This window comes from Oncorhynchus kisutch, linkage group LG10 (genome assembly GCF_002021735.2).
Source record: "Oncorhynchus kisutch isolate 150728-3 linkage group LG10, Okis_V2, whole genome shotgun sequence".
Classification (NCBI taxonomy): Eukaryota; Metazoa; Chordata; class Actinopteri; order Salmoniformes; family Salmonidae; genus Oncorhynchus; species Oncorhynchus kisutch.
Window position 1 is genome coordinate 41091986 of NC_034183.2, and position 13515 is coordinate 41105500.

The 13515-nt window shown below is 40.8% G+C and overlaps 1 protein-coding gene across 1 annotated transcript; it reads left to right on the forward strand.

The window, feature by feature from the left end:
- Positions 1–1501: 1501 nt before the first annotated feature.
- On the forward strand, positions 1502–4918 carry LOC109898152 (pre-mRNA-splicing factor 38A). The gene is made up of 10 exons (XM_020492986.2): positions 1502–1719; positions 2125–2284; positions 2463–2584; positions 2679–2764; positions 2857–2967; positions 3110–3219; positions 3895–3921; positions 4145–4230; positions 4408–4456; positions 4635–4918. Exons 1-10 carry the CDS (start codon positions 1590–1592, stop codon positions 4678–4680), a joined length of 927 nt encoding a protein of 308 aa, XP_020348575.1. The 5' UTR covers positions 1502–1589; the 3' UTR covers positions 4681–4918.
- The last annotated feature ends 8597 nt before the right edge of the window (positions 4919–13515 follow it).

A 13515-nucleotide genomic window follows, 5' to 3' on the forward strand; every position in this document is an offset into this window, starting at 1 on the left:
ACACTAAGTGTACAAAACATTAAGAACACCTTCCTAATATTGAGTTGCGCACCTGGTCAGTCTATGACATGGAAAGAAAAGGTGTTCTTAAAAAAATGTTTTCTACACTTAGTTTAGTGTATATAAACTCAGCAAAAAAAGAAACATCCTCTCACTGTCAACTGCGTTTATTTTCAGCAAACTTAACATGTGTAAATATTTGTATGAACATAACAAGATTCAACAACTGAGACGTCAACTGAACATGTTCCACAGACAAAACCGTGACTTGTCAGTGAAGAGCACTTTTTGCCAGTCTGTCTGGTCCAGCGATGGTGGTTTTGTGCCCATAGGCGACATTGTTGCCGGTGATGTCTGGTGGGGACCTGCCTTACAATAGGCCTACTGGTGTAACTCGGGCAGTTGTTGTTGCCATCCTGTACCTGTGCCGCAGGTGTGATGTTCGGATGTACTGATCCTATGCAGGTGTTGTTACAAGTGGTTTGCCACTGCGAGGACGATCAGGTGTCCTCACTGTCTCCCTGTAGCGCTGTCTTAGGCGTCTCACAGTACGGACATTGCAATTTATTGCCCTGGCCACATCTGCAGTCCTCATGCCTCCTTGCAACATGCCTAAGTCATGTTCATGCAGATGAACAGAGACCCTGGGCATCTTTCTTTTGGTGTTTTTCAGAGTCAGTAGAAAGGCCTTAGTGTCCTAAGTTTTCATAACTGTAACCTTAATTGCCTACCGTCTGTATGCTGTTAGTGTCTTAACGACCGTTCCACATGTGCATATTCATTAATTGTTTATACTTTATTGAACAAGCATGGGAAACAGTGTTTAAAAGTTTTACAATGAAGATATGTGAAGTTATTTGGATTTTTACGAATTATCTTTGAAAGACAGTGTCCTGAAAAAGTGACATTTCTTTCTTTTTTGCAGAGTTTATATAATTTTTCACTGATATGAAAGATAGCGTCAGGGCTTTTAACAAACTTCCTCGGCCAGAAAATACTATTGTCAATATGTGCTAACTAGCTAGCTGCCATCCTCACAAAGCGACAGGAACTCATTTCTGAGTAAACGGCTAAATTGATCAAATTCCAAGCAGTTTAAAATAAATAAAATACATGGCAAATAATAAGAGCTAAATGAAGACGCACATATAATGTAGCCACATGGCTCTGCACTGCATCTCAGTGCAAGAGGCATCACTACAGTCCCTGGTTTGATTCCTGGCCGTATCGCATCCGGCCGTGATTTGGAATCCCATAGGGCGGCGCATAATTGGCCCAGCGTCGACCTGGGTAGGCCGTCGTTGTAAATAAGAAGTGGTTCTTAATGGGTAGGCCGTCATTGTAAATCAGAATTTGTTCTTAACTGACTTGCCTAGTTAAATAAACTTTAAAAAAAATAGTTATCCTTAACACGTGTAACACTTTACACGAGAAAATTGCGTGTTTGGCATGTGACTGAAAAGTTTCAACCAATGAACGCCTTCACAATCTGCCCCGGAAGTGTAAATTGTTGCACCGGAAGATATACTGTAAAAATGCGAATTCGTTTCGCACAGGAAAACATTTTCATTCCGTTTTGAGCTGTGAAGATGGCAAATAGGACGGTTAAAGATGCCAACAGTATACATGGAACAAATCCACAATACTTGGTAGAGAAAATTATTCGTACTCGAATCTATGAATCAAAATACTGGAAAGAAGAATGCTTTGGACTGACGGGTGAGTTGTGGCCATAGAGAATGATAGAGGCCCTGTGTGGCCAAAATGACTTTTTAGCATGGGCCGCGCCATTGAGGGCTTCCACCATTTTAAAGTAGTCAACCGGGTGGGGATTCCTATGGGTTGTAGCCGCAATGGCACTGTCCATAGACGCAATAATAACACAGATATAAGAGGAGTCCTCTAACAATCTCTATGGTCTTAACTAGCTAATGCTAGTTAGCTTGAAATACAAATACCACAAATGTAAACAAAGTGCGCTAGCTAGCATCTAGTCAATTTTACCCTGTTACATTTGATTTGTTACTCTCAATTGAGGTTTGTGCACATCAGAAGTAATAGCTAGCGAACTATGCCTGGTACATATTGATTATTTCTTCTCACTGGTTTCTCTCTGATCAACAGCTGAGCTTGTCGTTGACAAAGCCATGGCGCTGAAGTTTGTCGGTGGAGTTTATGGCGGAAATATCAAACCTACACCGTTCCTGTGTCTCACTCTGAAGATGCTGCAGATCCAGCCAGAGAAAGACATTATTGTAGAATTTATCAAAAACGAGGATTTCAAGTAAGTTTAGGATTTCGGGCAGGTTGTAGTATAAGAAGCATTTCTGTATTTAGTGTTTAAAACTTTTCATTTATCACGATCTTCTAACTCCCTGCTTGACAAATGTGATTTAAAATAGAACCTAAATACCTTACACACCCATTGTGGCAACCTCACTGTGATGGTTTCCACACCATAGATATGTCCGCTTGCTTGGCGCCATGTACATGAGGTTGACTGGGACATCAGTGGATTGCTACAAATACCTGGAACCACTGTACAACGACTACAGAAAAATCAAGAGTCAGAACCGAAATGGGGGTGAGTGTTTACGTGTATCGTGGAATGATTATACAATGCAAAATTGCCTACTTTTGAGTTAAATGGCACTTTCTCCTCTCACCCACTGTTTCAGAGTTTGAGCTGCAACATGTCGATGAGTTTATTGATGAACTGCTACACTCTGAGAGAATGTGTGACATAATCCTTCCCAGGCTTCAGGTAAGTCTTCTACCCGTGCACGTGCTCACGTGCGTTGTTTCACTGACCTAGATCACTGAGTTTGTGTGTGTATGTGTGTGTGTTGACTACAGAAAAGGCAGGTTCTTGAGGAGGCGGAGCTGTTAGACACGCGCATCAGTGCCCTGGAAGAAGACCTGGATGAGGTGGAGACCAGCGAAGAGGAAGATGAGGAAGAGGAGAAGGTAGTAGTCTAAACTTGATCCCCCTATCCACTAATAAGCTGCCTAAGCTAACTGTACATTTGCGTAAACTTACACTAGTGTAAGTGGGTGGAGGAATTTTGTTTCACTGTCCATGTCTGTCTGTCTGTTCAAATGTCTACAGACAGAGAGAGTTCAGACCCCAGAGCCCCACAGACGGAGTTACCGAGACAACGATCGGCCTCGCCGCTCGCCCTCTCCACGCTACAGACGCAGCAGTCGTTCACCCAGACGGTAACTAACCAGCCATGCATGTATCTCAGTTTATAGTAGGGATGTAATGAATGTTTAAGATATGAGTGCATTGATCCGCGAGACCCCAAGCCGATCCAATTCTAGCATGCGTCAGTCATAAAATCGATTCCAACGTTACAAATCACTTCCTTTAAAAAAAAAAAGCTCATTACTTTCTTAAAATAACAAATCTTTTGTGACAACTGATGTCATTTTTCGATATCTTGGGTAATGTTAATAACTTCATAACCGGGACCACAATCACTTTGTGAAAAAAGTGAGGGAAGAGAAGCTCCGTTAAAAACTTCCAAATGTTTAATACCTTTTAGTTTTTTTAGACCGGGGAGAAATCCGAAGTTGTGCTATACACTGTGTACAAAACATTCAGAACACCTTCCTAATATTGAGTTGCATCCCCTTTTGACCTCAGAACAGTTTCAATTAGGTGAGGCATGGACTCTACAAGATGTCAAACATTCCATGTTGATGGTGGTGTAGGCGGTGATTTAAGATCAAAAGTGTGGGGGCAAACATGCATGCCCCCCCCTTCTCTTATGGTTCAGTTTAGGTGCCGACATACACCAATAGATGTCTTGAAAGCTTCCTAGTTCATAGTTATTTCCTATAACATCCTCAAGACACTAAAGATTGTGCATCCTTTTTTATTCCGTCTAGGAGGAGCAGATCACCTAAGAGACGAAGGTATGTAGCCATGTTTTCTGCTTGGATTCTTCTCTGCTGGATTTCATATTTTCCTTTGTTTGAATTCCAAACAGATGGTATTGAATATAATAACACAGAGCCTACTTGGAAGTGTTTTAAATTTTACATGAACTGAGACTTAATTCACTAGGGTCCATGTTACTTGCAAACAGTGCCCTGTATTAATGATGCATGCATTGCTTGTCTCTCCTTTGCACAACAGCCCATCCCCCAGGCGAGAACGTCACCGCAGCAAAAGCCCCCGTCGTCACCGCTCCCGAGAGAGACGTCACCGCTCAAAGTCCCCAGGTATCATAGCGATGGCTACCATACCGTCCTGCAACGCACACGATTTAAAAAGTCAAACCAGTGTTTATATTTGTGCTGTGTGACATATTTTCAGCTGTACTCATTAGACTTTAAGATGTTTGGAACAATCGTTCCCACTGCCCAGTCTGACCTCGAGCTGTCTCCATTTTGTCCCAGGGCATCACAGAAGCCACAGGCATCGCAGTCACTCCAAAACCCCAGAGAGGTGAGTGATGAAAGAAGAGAAAGATCCTCACCACTATTCTAGGATCTCAAATATTTTTTTAAAAAGCTCTGCTCTGTGTTCATAGTGTAGTTGAACTGTCTGAATACCATCAAATGAGAGAGGGAGACATTTTAGTGAGTATATCACCAACTTTTGTCTTTCTTCATCTCTATTCAAGGAGTTCAAAAAAGAGCCACAAGAAGAGTCGAAGAGGAAACGTGTGATCCACTTTGTATTTTGTTCTCTTTGATAGTTCCTTTTTCCGACTTGGACATTATTGTGGCCAAATTTGTACGGAATCCCTTGTATTTTGTTTTAGAAAGTAATTGCATTTTAAGATATTTCCAGACCATGTAGCAGAAAGAATCCATTTCAATTTTATTTCTAAAATCTGCAGCTCATATAGAACTGTCCACAACCCTATGTATCACTGAATAAAGTTGCTTGGTGGTTTGAACATAAGACTGAGAATGTCATGTCTGCACAGTCTCCCTGTATGAATTTTCTGGCCAAGCAGGTTAGGGACCATGGGAACAATGGTTGTTAATCCCAATTATATTAGTTTTTACCAAAACCATTATTGTAAAAACAATTGGTAATGTGATGCGTCTCACTACAGAGGTTGGGACATAGTTGCATATTATTATGGAGGTCTGTCATCAATGCATATAACGATGTCCTCGTTTTGAATGTGTGATTTGTTTGTGGTATGAGTTGCACCCTGAAAGTGTTAGCCACATTTATACAAATAACTTATTTTATGTGCTTAACAGTAACCCGGCAGCGACCAAAGACGATCAAAACAAGACATACAGTATGTCACCTTCAATTTGATTAACCTTTTTGATTGGTTAATTCTACTCCTTGCTATTATTTTTTATGTTAAGTGGATTGGATAAAATAAAAATCTCCTGGAGTCCAAGTCAAACCAAGATTTTATTTCTGAGCTCAGAGAGAATAACAGTTACAAAGCGCAGTGTACAGTCAAGTCCAAAGCTTTGGGTGATATCACATATTTATTGTTCTTGGGCAGGACTCTGTTCTGTTTTGATCTATACAAGGACACGGGATTACACTCCCAAGACAGGAGATGATGATGATGATAATAGGACAGTTTCACAAGGTTAGTCGCATGCTCCGTTATGTGGACCCACAATAAAATGTCCCATTAGTTAGCAAGAAATTCCTGGATTTCTGCACATCTTACATTTTTCTCTTCTCTGATCTTCCTCAACATTTTTAGACTTTCTACCATAGTTGTTAGAATTTGGTATTTCTGCTGCCTTCTTGTGATGATCCATTGTAATCCTTAATGGAGGAATACAGGTATGTAGCGTAGTGGTTGTAGAGCAACTGTAACTTGGATGTCTCCTGTACGCTGGCGAGTAATTCCTCGTAGATCTGATTGGCTAATTCCCTTGTCAATTCTTGATTTTGTGGAGATGCTTGCAAGCTCCAGTTTGACCTTAATTGACGTCTCTGGGTAGAGTAAGACCACATCCATATAGAGACTGATGGCTTTGTTGATCAAGCTCTGCCTCAGACTGTCACCCTTAGACCATCTACCTCCTGAATTGATTTTCTGTTTGTAGGACTTTGCAAGCCGCTTTTTCAGGTAACGCACATTTGGATGTCTTTCCAGAGCCTTGTGTGCAAGGTCAATAGCATCATCATGTGAAAAAATATTGCCTGTAAAAGCAAAGTAAGGGTCTAATACCATTATAGCAGCTGACAAGCTTCTTTAAAATTTGCTTCGCTAGCCATTGTGCTTCCTCTCTTCTCACCTGGCCACTCCTGCCAAGTCTTTAACAGGTAAGCACTTGCTACATACAAGTTGTCTGGATCGTGTTCCTTGGCAAGTCTCAAGTTCTCTAGAAACTCAGACTCCTGCCTTTTAGAAAAGATAACTGAGTCTAGGGCCAAGACGTGGCTCGATTGCCACTCCTTTCACCCAGGCTCCACCCTAATAGCCATTTGGAAGTACTCTATCGCTTTCTGTCTTTTGTCCTGGCCACACTTCAAAAGGGTCCAGGCTTTTTCAGCACATACCTCGGGGTGCAGTTCTCCCTGGGATGGTGAGGGCTAATCCCGTAGCAGTACGTTGACCTTTATCACATATCCCTGGCTCTCTGCCAGGTTTATCCAGGTGATTGTGAACTCAGGCTAGGTTTCCATAGTGGACCAGCAGCCAAGGACCCATAGTGGACCTGCCTTATTACTGAGGCACTGCAGGGCCATGTTAGTGGAGCCCAGGGTGTGGTGTACATAAGTCCACAAGTGGTACTTCTGACCCAGCCACGGATAGCTCTCGTCGCTGCCAATGTCCTCCAGGTGATCTCTGATACTGAGCAGCTTGTACCTGCTGACCTCCAGCCCCCAGGTGAAGTGACACTCCAGCTTCTCCAGTTTAGTCCTCGGGGCTGTCTGAGTAGGGCTGGTTTGAACAGGGCAATTCCATGGCAACGTAATTACATTGAGACTCAGGATGTTTCACTTTAAAATGTATACCAAACAAAAACCATTGATTTCAAAATGTAACAACTCATACAACTATGAAAAAGGACGACTTTGAAAAAGTTCCAACTGAAAACTTTACAAAAACACATTTACAGGAAGAAATGTGCAGATAATGTTTGGCAACAGAATACATCTGAGGGAGATTTTACAAAAAATTGCATCAGCATAGTTTTTCCAGTAAATGTTTATTTTATTGTACAAAGTAGACATTGTGCATAGAGTTGTATGGTTTGTTAAACTATAAAAATCAATGGTTTTTGTTTGGCATACATTTCAAAGTGAAAAATTGTAGTTGCAGCGTAATTCCGTTTCGTGGAAATGAACAACATTAAACTATGTTAACATTTTAGCAGAGACTCTTATCCAGAGTAACTTACAGTAGTGAGTGCATACATTTTTGTACTTTTTCATACTGGTCCCATGTGCGAATCAAACCCACAACGCTGGCGAACTTGCAAGCGCCATGCTCTACCAACTGAGCCACACTTTTAAGCATCAAGAGTTAATGTGACAAGTCCATCTACATTTAGTTATTTTACATTGAAAACGATTGGATCTGCTGTTTTGTGGTAGATGTTTTATTTACAGAGTACTTACTTCATAGTTGGGCAGTCGAGTAATTATTGTGGATGTCCCTGAGTTTCCTGGACAAGTGAGTGTCAGTAAACACAGTTATTCTGCCCTGGAATTGCGTTCCCATGCAAAACTAGACAGATCGCTAATAACTGAGTCTTCAATAAAACTCCCAATGCGTGACTTTTCTTTAGAGAATATATTGAAAACGTTTGTTGTTAAACTGCAAAAATACAGAAAATAATATACTTTAGTATTCAAATCACATGGACATATTGTAGCTGTACATCATACATTTCAAGTCGAAGTTGCATAAATGCAAAGCACCTGACTTGGTCCCATGTCTGGCATGACGCCAAACCAGATAGACAATTGCCATATGAGTAGCAACTAGGCAACTCCTTTCATTACTCTATTAATGTGCAAACACCTCTGTACAATAACAAAGCATATTACACTAGAAACAGTAACAATAGTATGCTTTACAATTCGCATACATGACGCACGAGCAAACGAATACAGCTGACGGCAAACATGAAAGGCAAGTCAATTTCCGTTAGTAAATGTAACCAACTAACATCGATAAGAAAGCAATTATATCAATAACAATGTTGGCATCACTAGCAATGTGATTGAATTGAATTTACAAACAAATATTGTCCGAGGCTTAAGCGTGACGTTGTTTTCAGCTGTTGTCTGCGTGCATGACTACTCTACTTCTTTGTAATCTATGTATGCTTGTGTTCCCTCATGTGCTTTATGTATTGATTTGTTATTAATAAATAAATACAAATATTACATTTTTATTTAATTTAAATGACTTACTCTACTTCCCGTTTCATGGCATTCCTTCTAAGTACCAGAAAGCTCCACTAGGGGGCGTGGAATCATGGAACACAATGAAAGTCCATTTAAACCACTATAATAAAATAATCTGTTACCTTTCTCGATACATTGCAGTCAATGGGAAAATATGAGTGTCACAGGCAATGTTCCTTCGAAACTGCGCACGTGCGCAGGCGTGCTGCTCACCCGGGACTGCAGCAAGAAGAAATATCAACCAGCACTGAGAAGCATGAGATTGAACTTCACTCAACTTTCTAGTTTTCCCCTTTAGTTAACACTATCAACTTTTCCCTTGAAAAGCAAACCAGGTAAAGAGTTTTTTTACCCGTGTTAAAGGGGTGGTGTTGTATTTTGAGACAGGCTTGAATAAATTAATTAGCCAATAAGCAGCAGGTAGCATAATTTGTCTGAATCGCTGTAATAATGGTATGGGAATAATAATGCATTTTATTTTGTAACGTGGTTTCTTGCATCAAACAACACATTTTCAGTCACCTCCTTGTCTGAAGGACAAGTGGATAAGACCTGCATGTTATTTTCCAAAAGTCTCATGGAATGTAGGCCTACATGGAACACCACACATTGCCTGCTACTGTAGCCTGAATGATAGAACAGCTATGTCCATGATAAAATGTTATGGGGTGCATTTTACCCATTGTTTTTGGTGGTAGGCTACTCTTATAGGCCTACATTATGATCAAATAGCCACAGTAGCCTACTTGGACACTGATATAAGGGTAACCTAAAGCGAGTACAGCCTCAGTGTTCACTGTAAGCGCTCACCAAAAGTTGCACATCATTTTCACAACGTTCAAATGTACGTGTTCAACATACCTGAAATTTGCTCAGTACCGGAAATAATTAGAGGGAACATTGGTCACAGGGATGATGTTTTTCTCAATACATTGCAGTCAATGGGAAAAGATGAGTGTCACAGGGTTGCTGATTTGTGTTTGTTTCTCTCATGTCTGTCTCCCACTCTCTACCTCCTCATTTTACTCTCTCGTTCTTTTCTCTCTCTCTCCCCCTCCTTCCCCTTTCTTTCACCTCCTCCCCCTCTTCCCACTCTCCCCATTCTCTCTCTCTCCTTCTTTCCCCTCCATTCTCTCTAATCCTCCTTCTTTCCCCCCCTCCACCTACTCTCATCTCCCTCTTCCTCCTCTCTCTCCATTGTCCCTCCTTCACCCTCTTCCCTTCCCTCACTCCCCCCTACCCCTCCATACTTCTTTCCCTGCCTACCCCACTTCTCATCTCTCGCTCTCTCTCCTTCCTCTCTCCCACCTCTGTTTGTCTGTTGACTTCTTCCTTCCCTCTCTCCCTCCCTTCCTCCCTCCCCCTCCTCTCATCTCTCTCTCCCTCATCCCTCCTTCACCCTCCCCTCTGTCCAACTCTCTCACTCTTTCCCTCCCCTCTCCATTCTCTCTCCCTCCATTCCATTCCTCCCCCATCTCTCTCTCTCTCTCCCTCCTCCCATCTTCTCTCTACCTCCTCTCTCCCACAGACAGGCTCTTAGTTTCTAGAACTGCAAGACCATAGTGTCCAGTGGAGGCCAAAAGGGCTTTTGGGTCGAGTCAAGGGTGTTAATACTTATGTAAATGAGATATTTCTGTATTTCATTTCCAATACATTTGCAACATTTTCTAAAAACATGTTTTCACTTTGTCATTATGGGTTATTGAGTGTAGATGGGTGAGATAAAAATGTGTTTAATCCATTTTGAATTCAGGCTGTAACACAACACAATGTGGAATAAGTCAAGGGGTATGGTGTCTGGTGTCTATAATACTGTATGTAATAAGCTCACATAGTTGTCACAAACTCCAAACTCCACACAGTTGTCACTGAATTGTTGGATATTCATTTCCCACTGAGCAAACCATTTCTGTATTTACAGAGTTAATATAAATACATTTTCATCAGGGTTTTACATTGGAATACTTTTTATTTGTTGACATTTGTCAATAAAACTCACAAATGCAACTGTTTATGTTAATGTTTTGTGTTCTACGTGTAACCCTTGTTATCCTGAAAAGAAAAATGTAAAACGCTTCAGTGTGAGGCGAAAAATAAGGGCTGGACATGCAGATAAATGAAAGTCAGTTAATTGAAAAGGCCATTTTTGCTGGAGTCTCAGGACTGTGCATCTGAAAATGTACTTAAAGTGCATCTAAAAATGTATTTAAAATGCAGTTAATATATACATTTTTTTACAAATATATGATTTGGCCATTTCTTTATATTTTCAAATGTATTCTAGAAATGCATCTAAAAATATATTTTACGTTTATATTTTTCAATGGAACATTAAATAAACACGGTGTTACTTCTCAATCTGTCAATATTTTATTTTAAACCATTCTGGAACTGAATCTGGTTGTTTATTGCCTTTGGTGGGGTGTTAATCTGATTTCATATCTTGTAAAGAAAAAGGAAATGTTTGAGCATTTATTGAACACATATTCAACTTAAGTTCAATCTTACCTTAAAAAAAGGACACTGCTATCATTAAGATATCAGTTTGCACCATCCATGTTGCTGTGGAAAATTAGTAATTAGGGGGGGGGGGGGGGGGGTTCCTTGCGTTGTTTTGAAAAAGGATTGCAGCAGGACAACATTCTTAGCATTAACTCATCAATCCAAGCCCTATTAATCTCTGCTTATATTTATGTTATAAACGTCCGGGCTGCACAGCACATTCTTTCCATTAACTTCAGCCTATGGAAACAAAATGGGACAGACACATTTTAAGACATTTATTGAAGTAGTTAGAAACACGACGGTCGAAGCTTGCAAAGTCATACACAGAACTATAAATATCTTCGACTCTGTGAAGAAAAGAGACATGGCGAATCACACTTGAAATAGATATACATTGCTTGACTGTTTAATGAACCTTATTTAGCAAAAGTTCAATCGTACCTGAATAAATTATACTGCTATCTTTAGGACATCAGGCACCATCAGTTTGCTCTATCAGTGTTGCTGTGGACAGGTTAATTAGTAATTAGGGAGGTGTATTCATTGATCAGCAATTTATAATTAAAAGTGGCTGCATGGTTCTGCAGATTTGCAGCTTGTTCAGCATTCACATTTTGTCCAAAATAAAAAAAATTGCAAGCATTGACCCACACAAGGCATATACGTACTTATTTTAGAAGATAATAGCTTTAGCTAGCGAAATGTAGGCATATGTGTTCATTCTAATCGAAAACTTACTTGACAGTGCTTTTCCCACCTACCCTCTTGGAGCTGTAGCTGTGACTCAGTTATTTATTCAAATAAAAATAAAAAATCCCGTTTGGAGCAATGACATCCCTGTGTCACTTTTGAATGATCAATGTAGCCTTTTCTGAAATATAAACTGCTGTCTTTTTTTAAAAGTGTAAACTATGTAGTATGTAGTACTCACTGGCCCATATGACATACAGTAATTGCCCTCTTTTAACATTCACCTTTGAACTCTGAAATCAAGTATGTGGCTGGACAAAATATAAAATGTAATCATTCTTACGTATACTGTTTGGGCGTCAATTAGGGTGTTGTCAGATACTGTACAGGTGGATATTTTGCAACGTTGATGAAAGGTTGATTGTTTCATGAGCCGGTCCGTTGTTTTTTTTTAGTTTTCTTTAAACCTTTATTTAACTAGGCAAGTCTGTTAAGAATAAATTCTTATTTACAATGCCGGCCTACCAAAAGGCCTCCTGCGGCGACGGTGGCTGGGATTAAAAATTAAAAATAAAAATATGAGACAAAACACACATCACGACAAGGGACACCACAACACGATCATGGCATGTTCCAGGTTGCAATACTTTCTCTTTATGACTTCTAGGAAAGAGAAACTTGAAAATAGAACACATCTCGTGACCAGACCAAAACTGACTCAACATGAAAAAGGAATTAGATATCAATAGATCTCCTCTTGGCCTACTCCTTTCATCTTCAATGACGTGAAAGAACTCATCCACTTTATATGGTAGTATGACATCGGTTTTAGATACTCAGCTTTCTGAAGTAAATTATGCTCTCTGTACAGGTAAATTATTATTCAATTCAACTACAACCCAGTGAACATAAAACAGGAGTGCAAAGAAACGTCTATTTTATAAGACCTTATTGTGTAACTAATCTATTTCTTATTCTTTGGCGCTCCCTGCTGACCATAGCATTGTTGAACATAGCTTGCATTTTTTTCTGTGTAGTACCACATTCTGACCAGTTTGAGGAGCTGTTTGTAGAATGCTGAGTACAGGCAGGAAAGATGTATGCTACCCTTCATATATACAGTCATTGATGCTACCAAAGCACTTAGCTTGCCTGGCTAGCCAGACTCCTTGCTCCGGCCAAACGCTACGCCACGTGAATGACTAGCCTCACAAAGCCACCTGATCCTGCGAGCTTACATAAAATGCAGTGCAGCGTTTTAATGCAGGGGAGAACAACTACCCCGTCTCATTGAAGCCACAAAGTTCAAGGCCGACCGCCTAAAATGGTACCAATAATTACTTCTATTACACCAGATGTAAGTCCTTGAACCGATTATTTACAAAAATCTAACACAGGGCCTCCCGGGTGGCGCAGTGGTCTAGTGCCACCAGAGACTCTGGGTTTGAGCCTAGGCTCTGTCGCAGCCGGCCGCGACCGGGAGGTCCATGGGGCGACGCACAATTGGCCTAGCGTCATCTGGTTTAGGGAGGGTTTGGCCGGTAGGGATATCCTTGTCTCACTAGCTACTCCTGTGGCGGGCCAGGCACAGTGCACACTAACTCCTTTGGTAGGATAGTCTTGACCGGAGCTCATTCAGTTTATTCTCCAATGATTTCACGTTGGTCAATTGGACGAATGGTAGAGGCGGGTTAAAAACTTGCAGATTAATTCTCACAAGGCATCCAGACCTGCATCCCCTGTATCTGGCGGACTACAATAGCATCGAATAGTCCCCGCGATATGCAGCTGTTCAGGGAAGTCAGGAACCAATACATGCAGTCAGTCAGGAAAGCAAAGGCCAGATTTTTCAAGCAGAAATTTGCATCCTGTAGCTCTAACTCCCAAAAGTTCTGGGACACTGTAAAGTCCATGAAGAACAAGAGCACCTCCTCCCAGCTGCCCACTGTACTGAG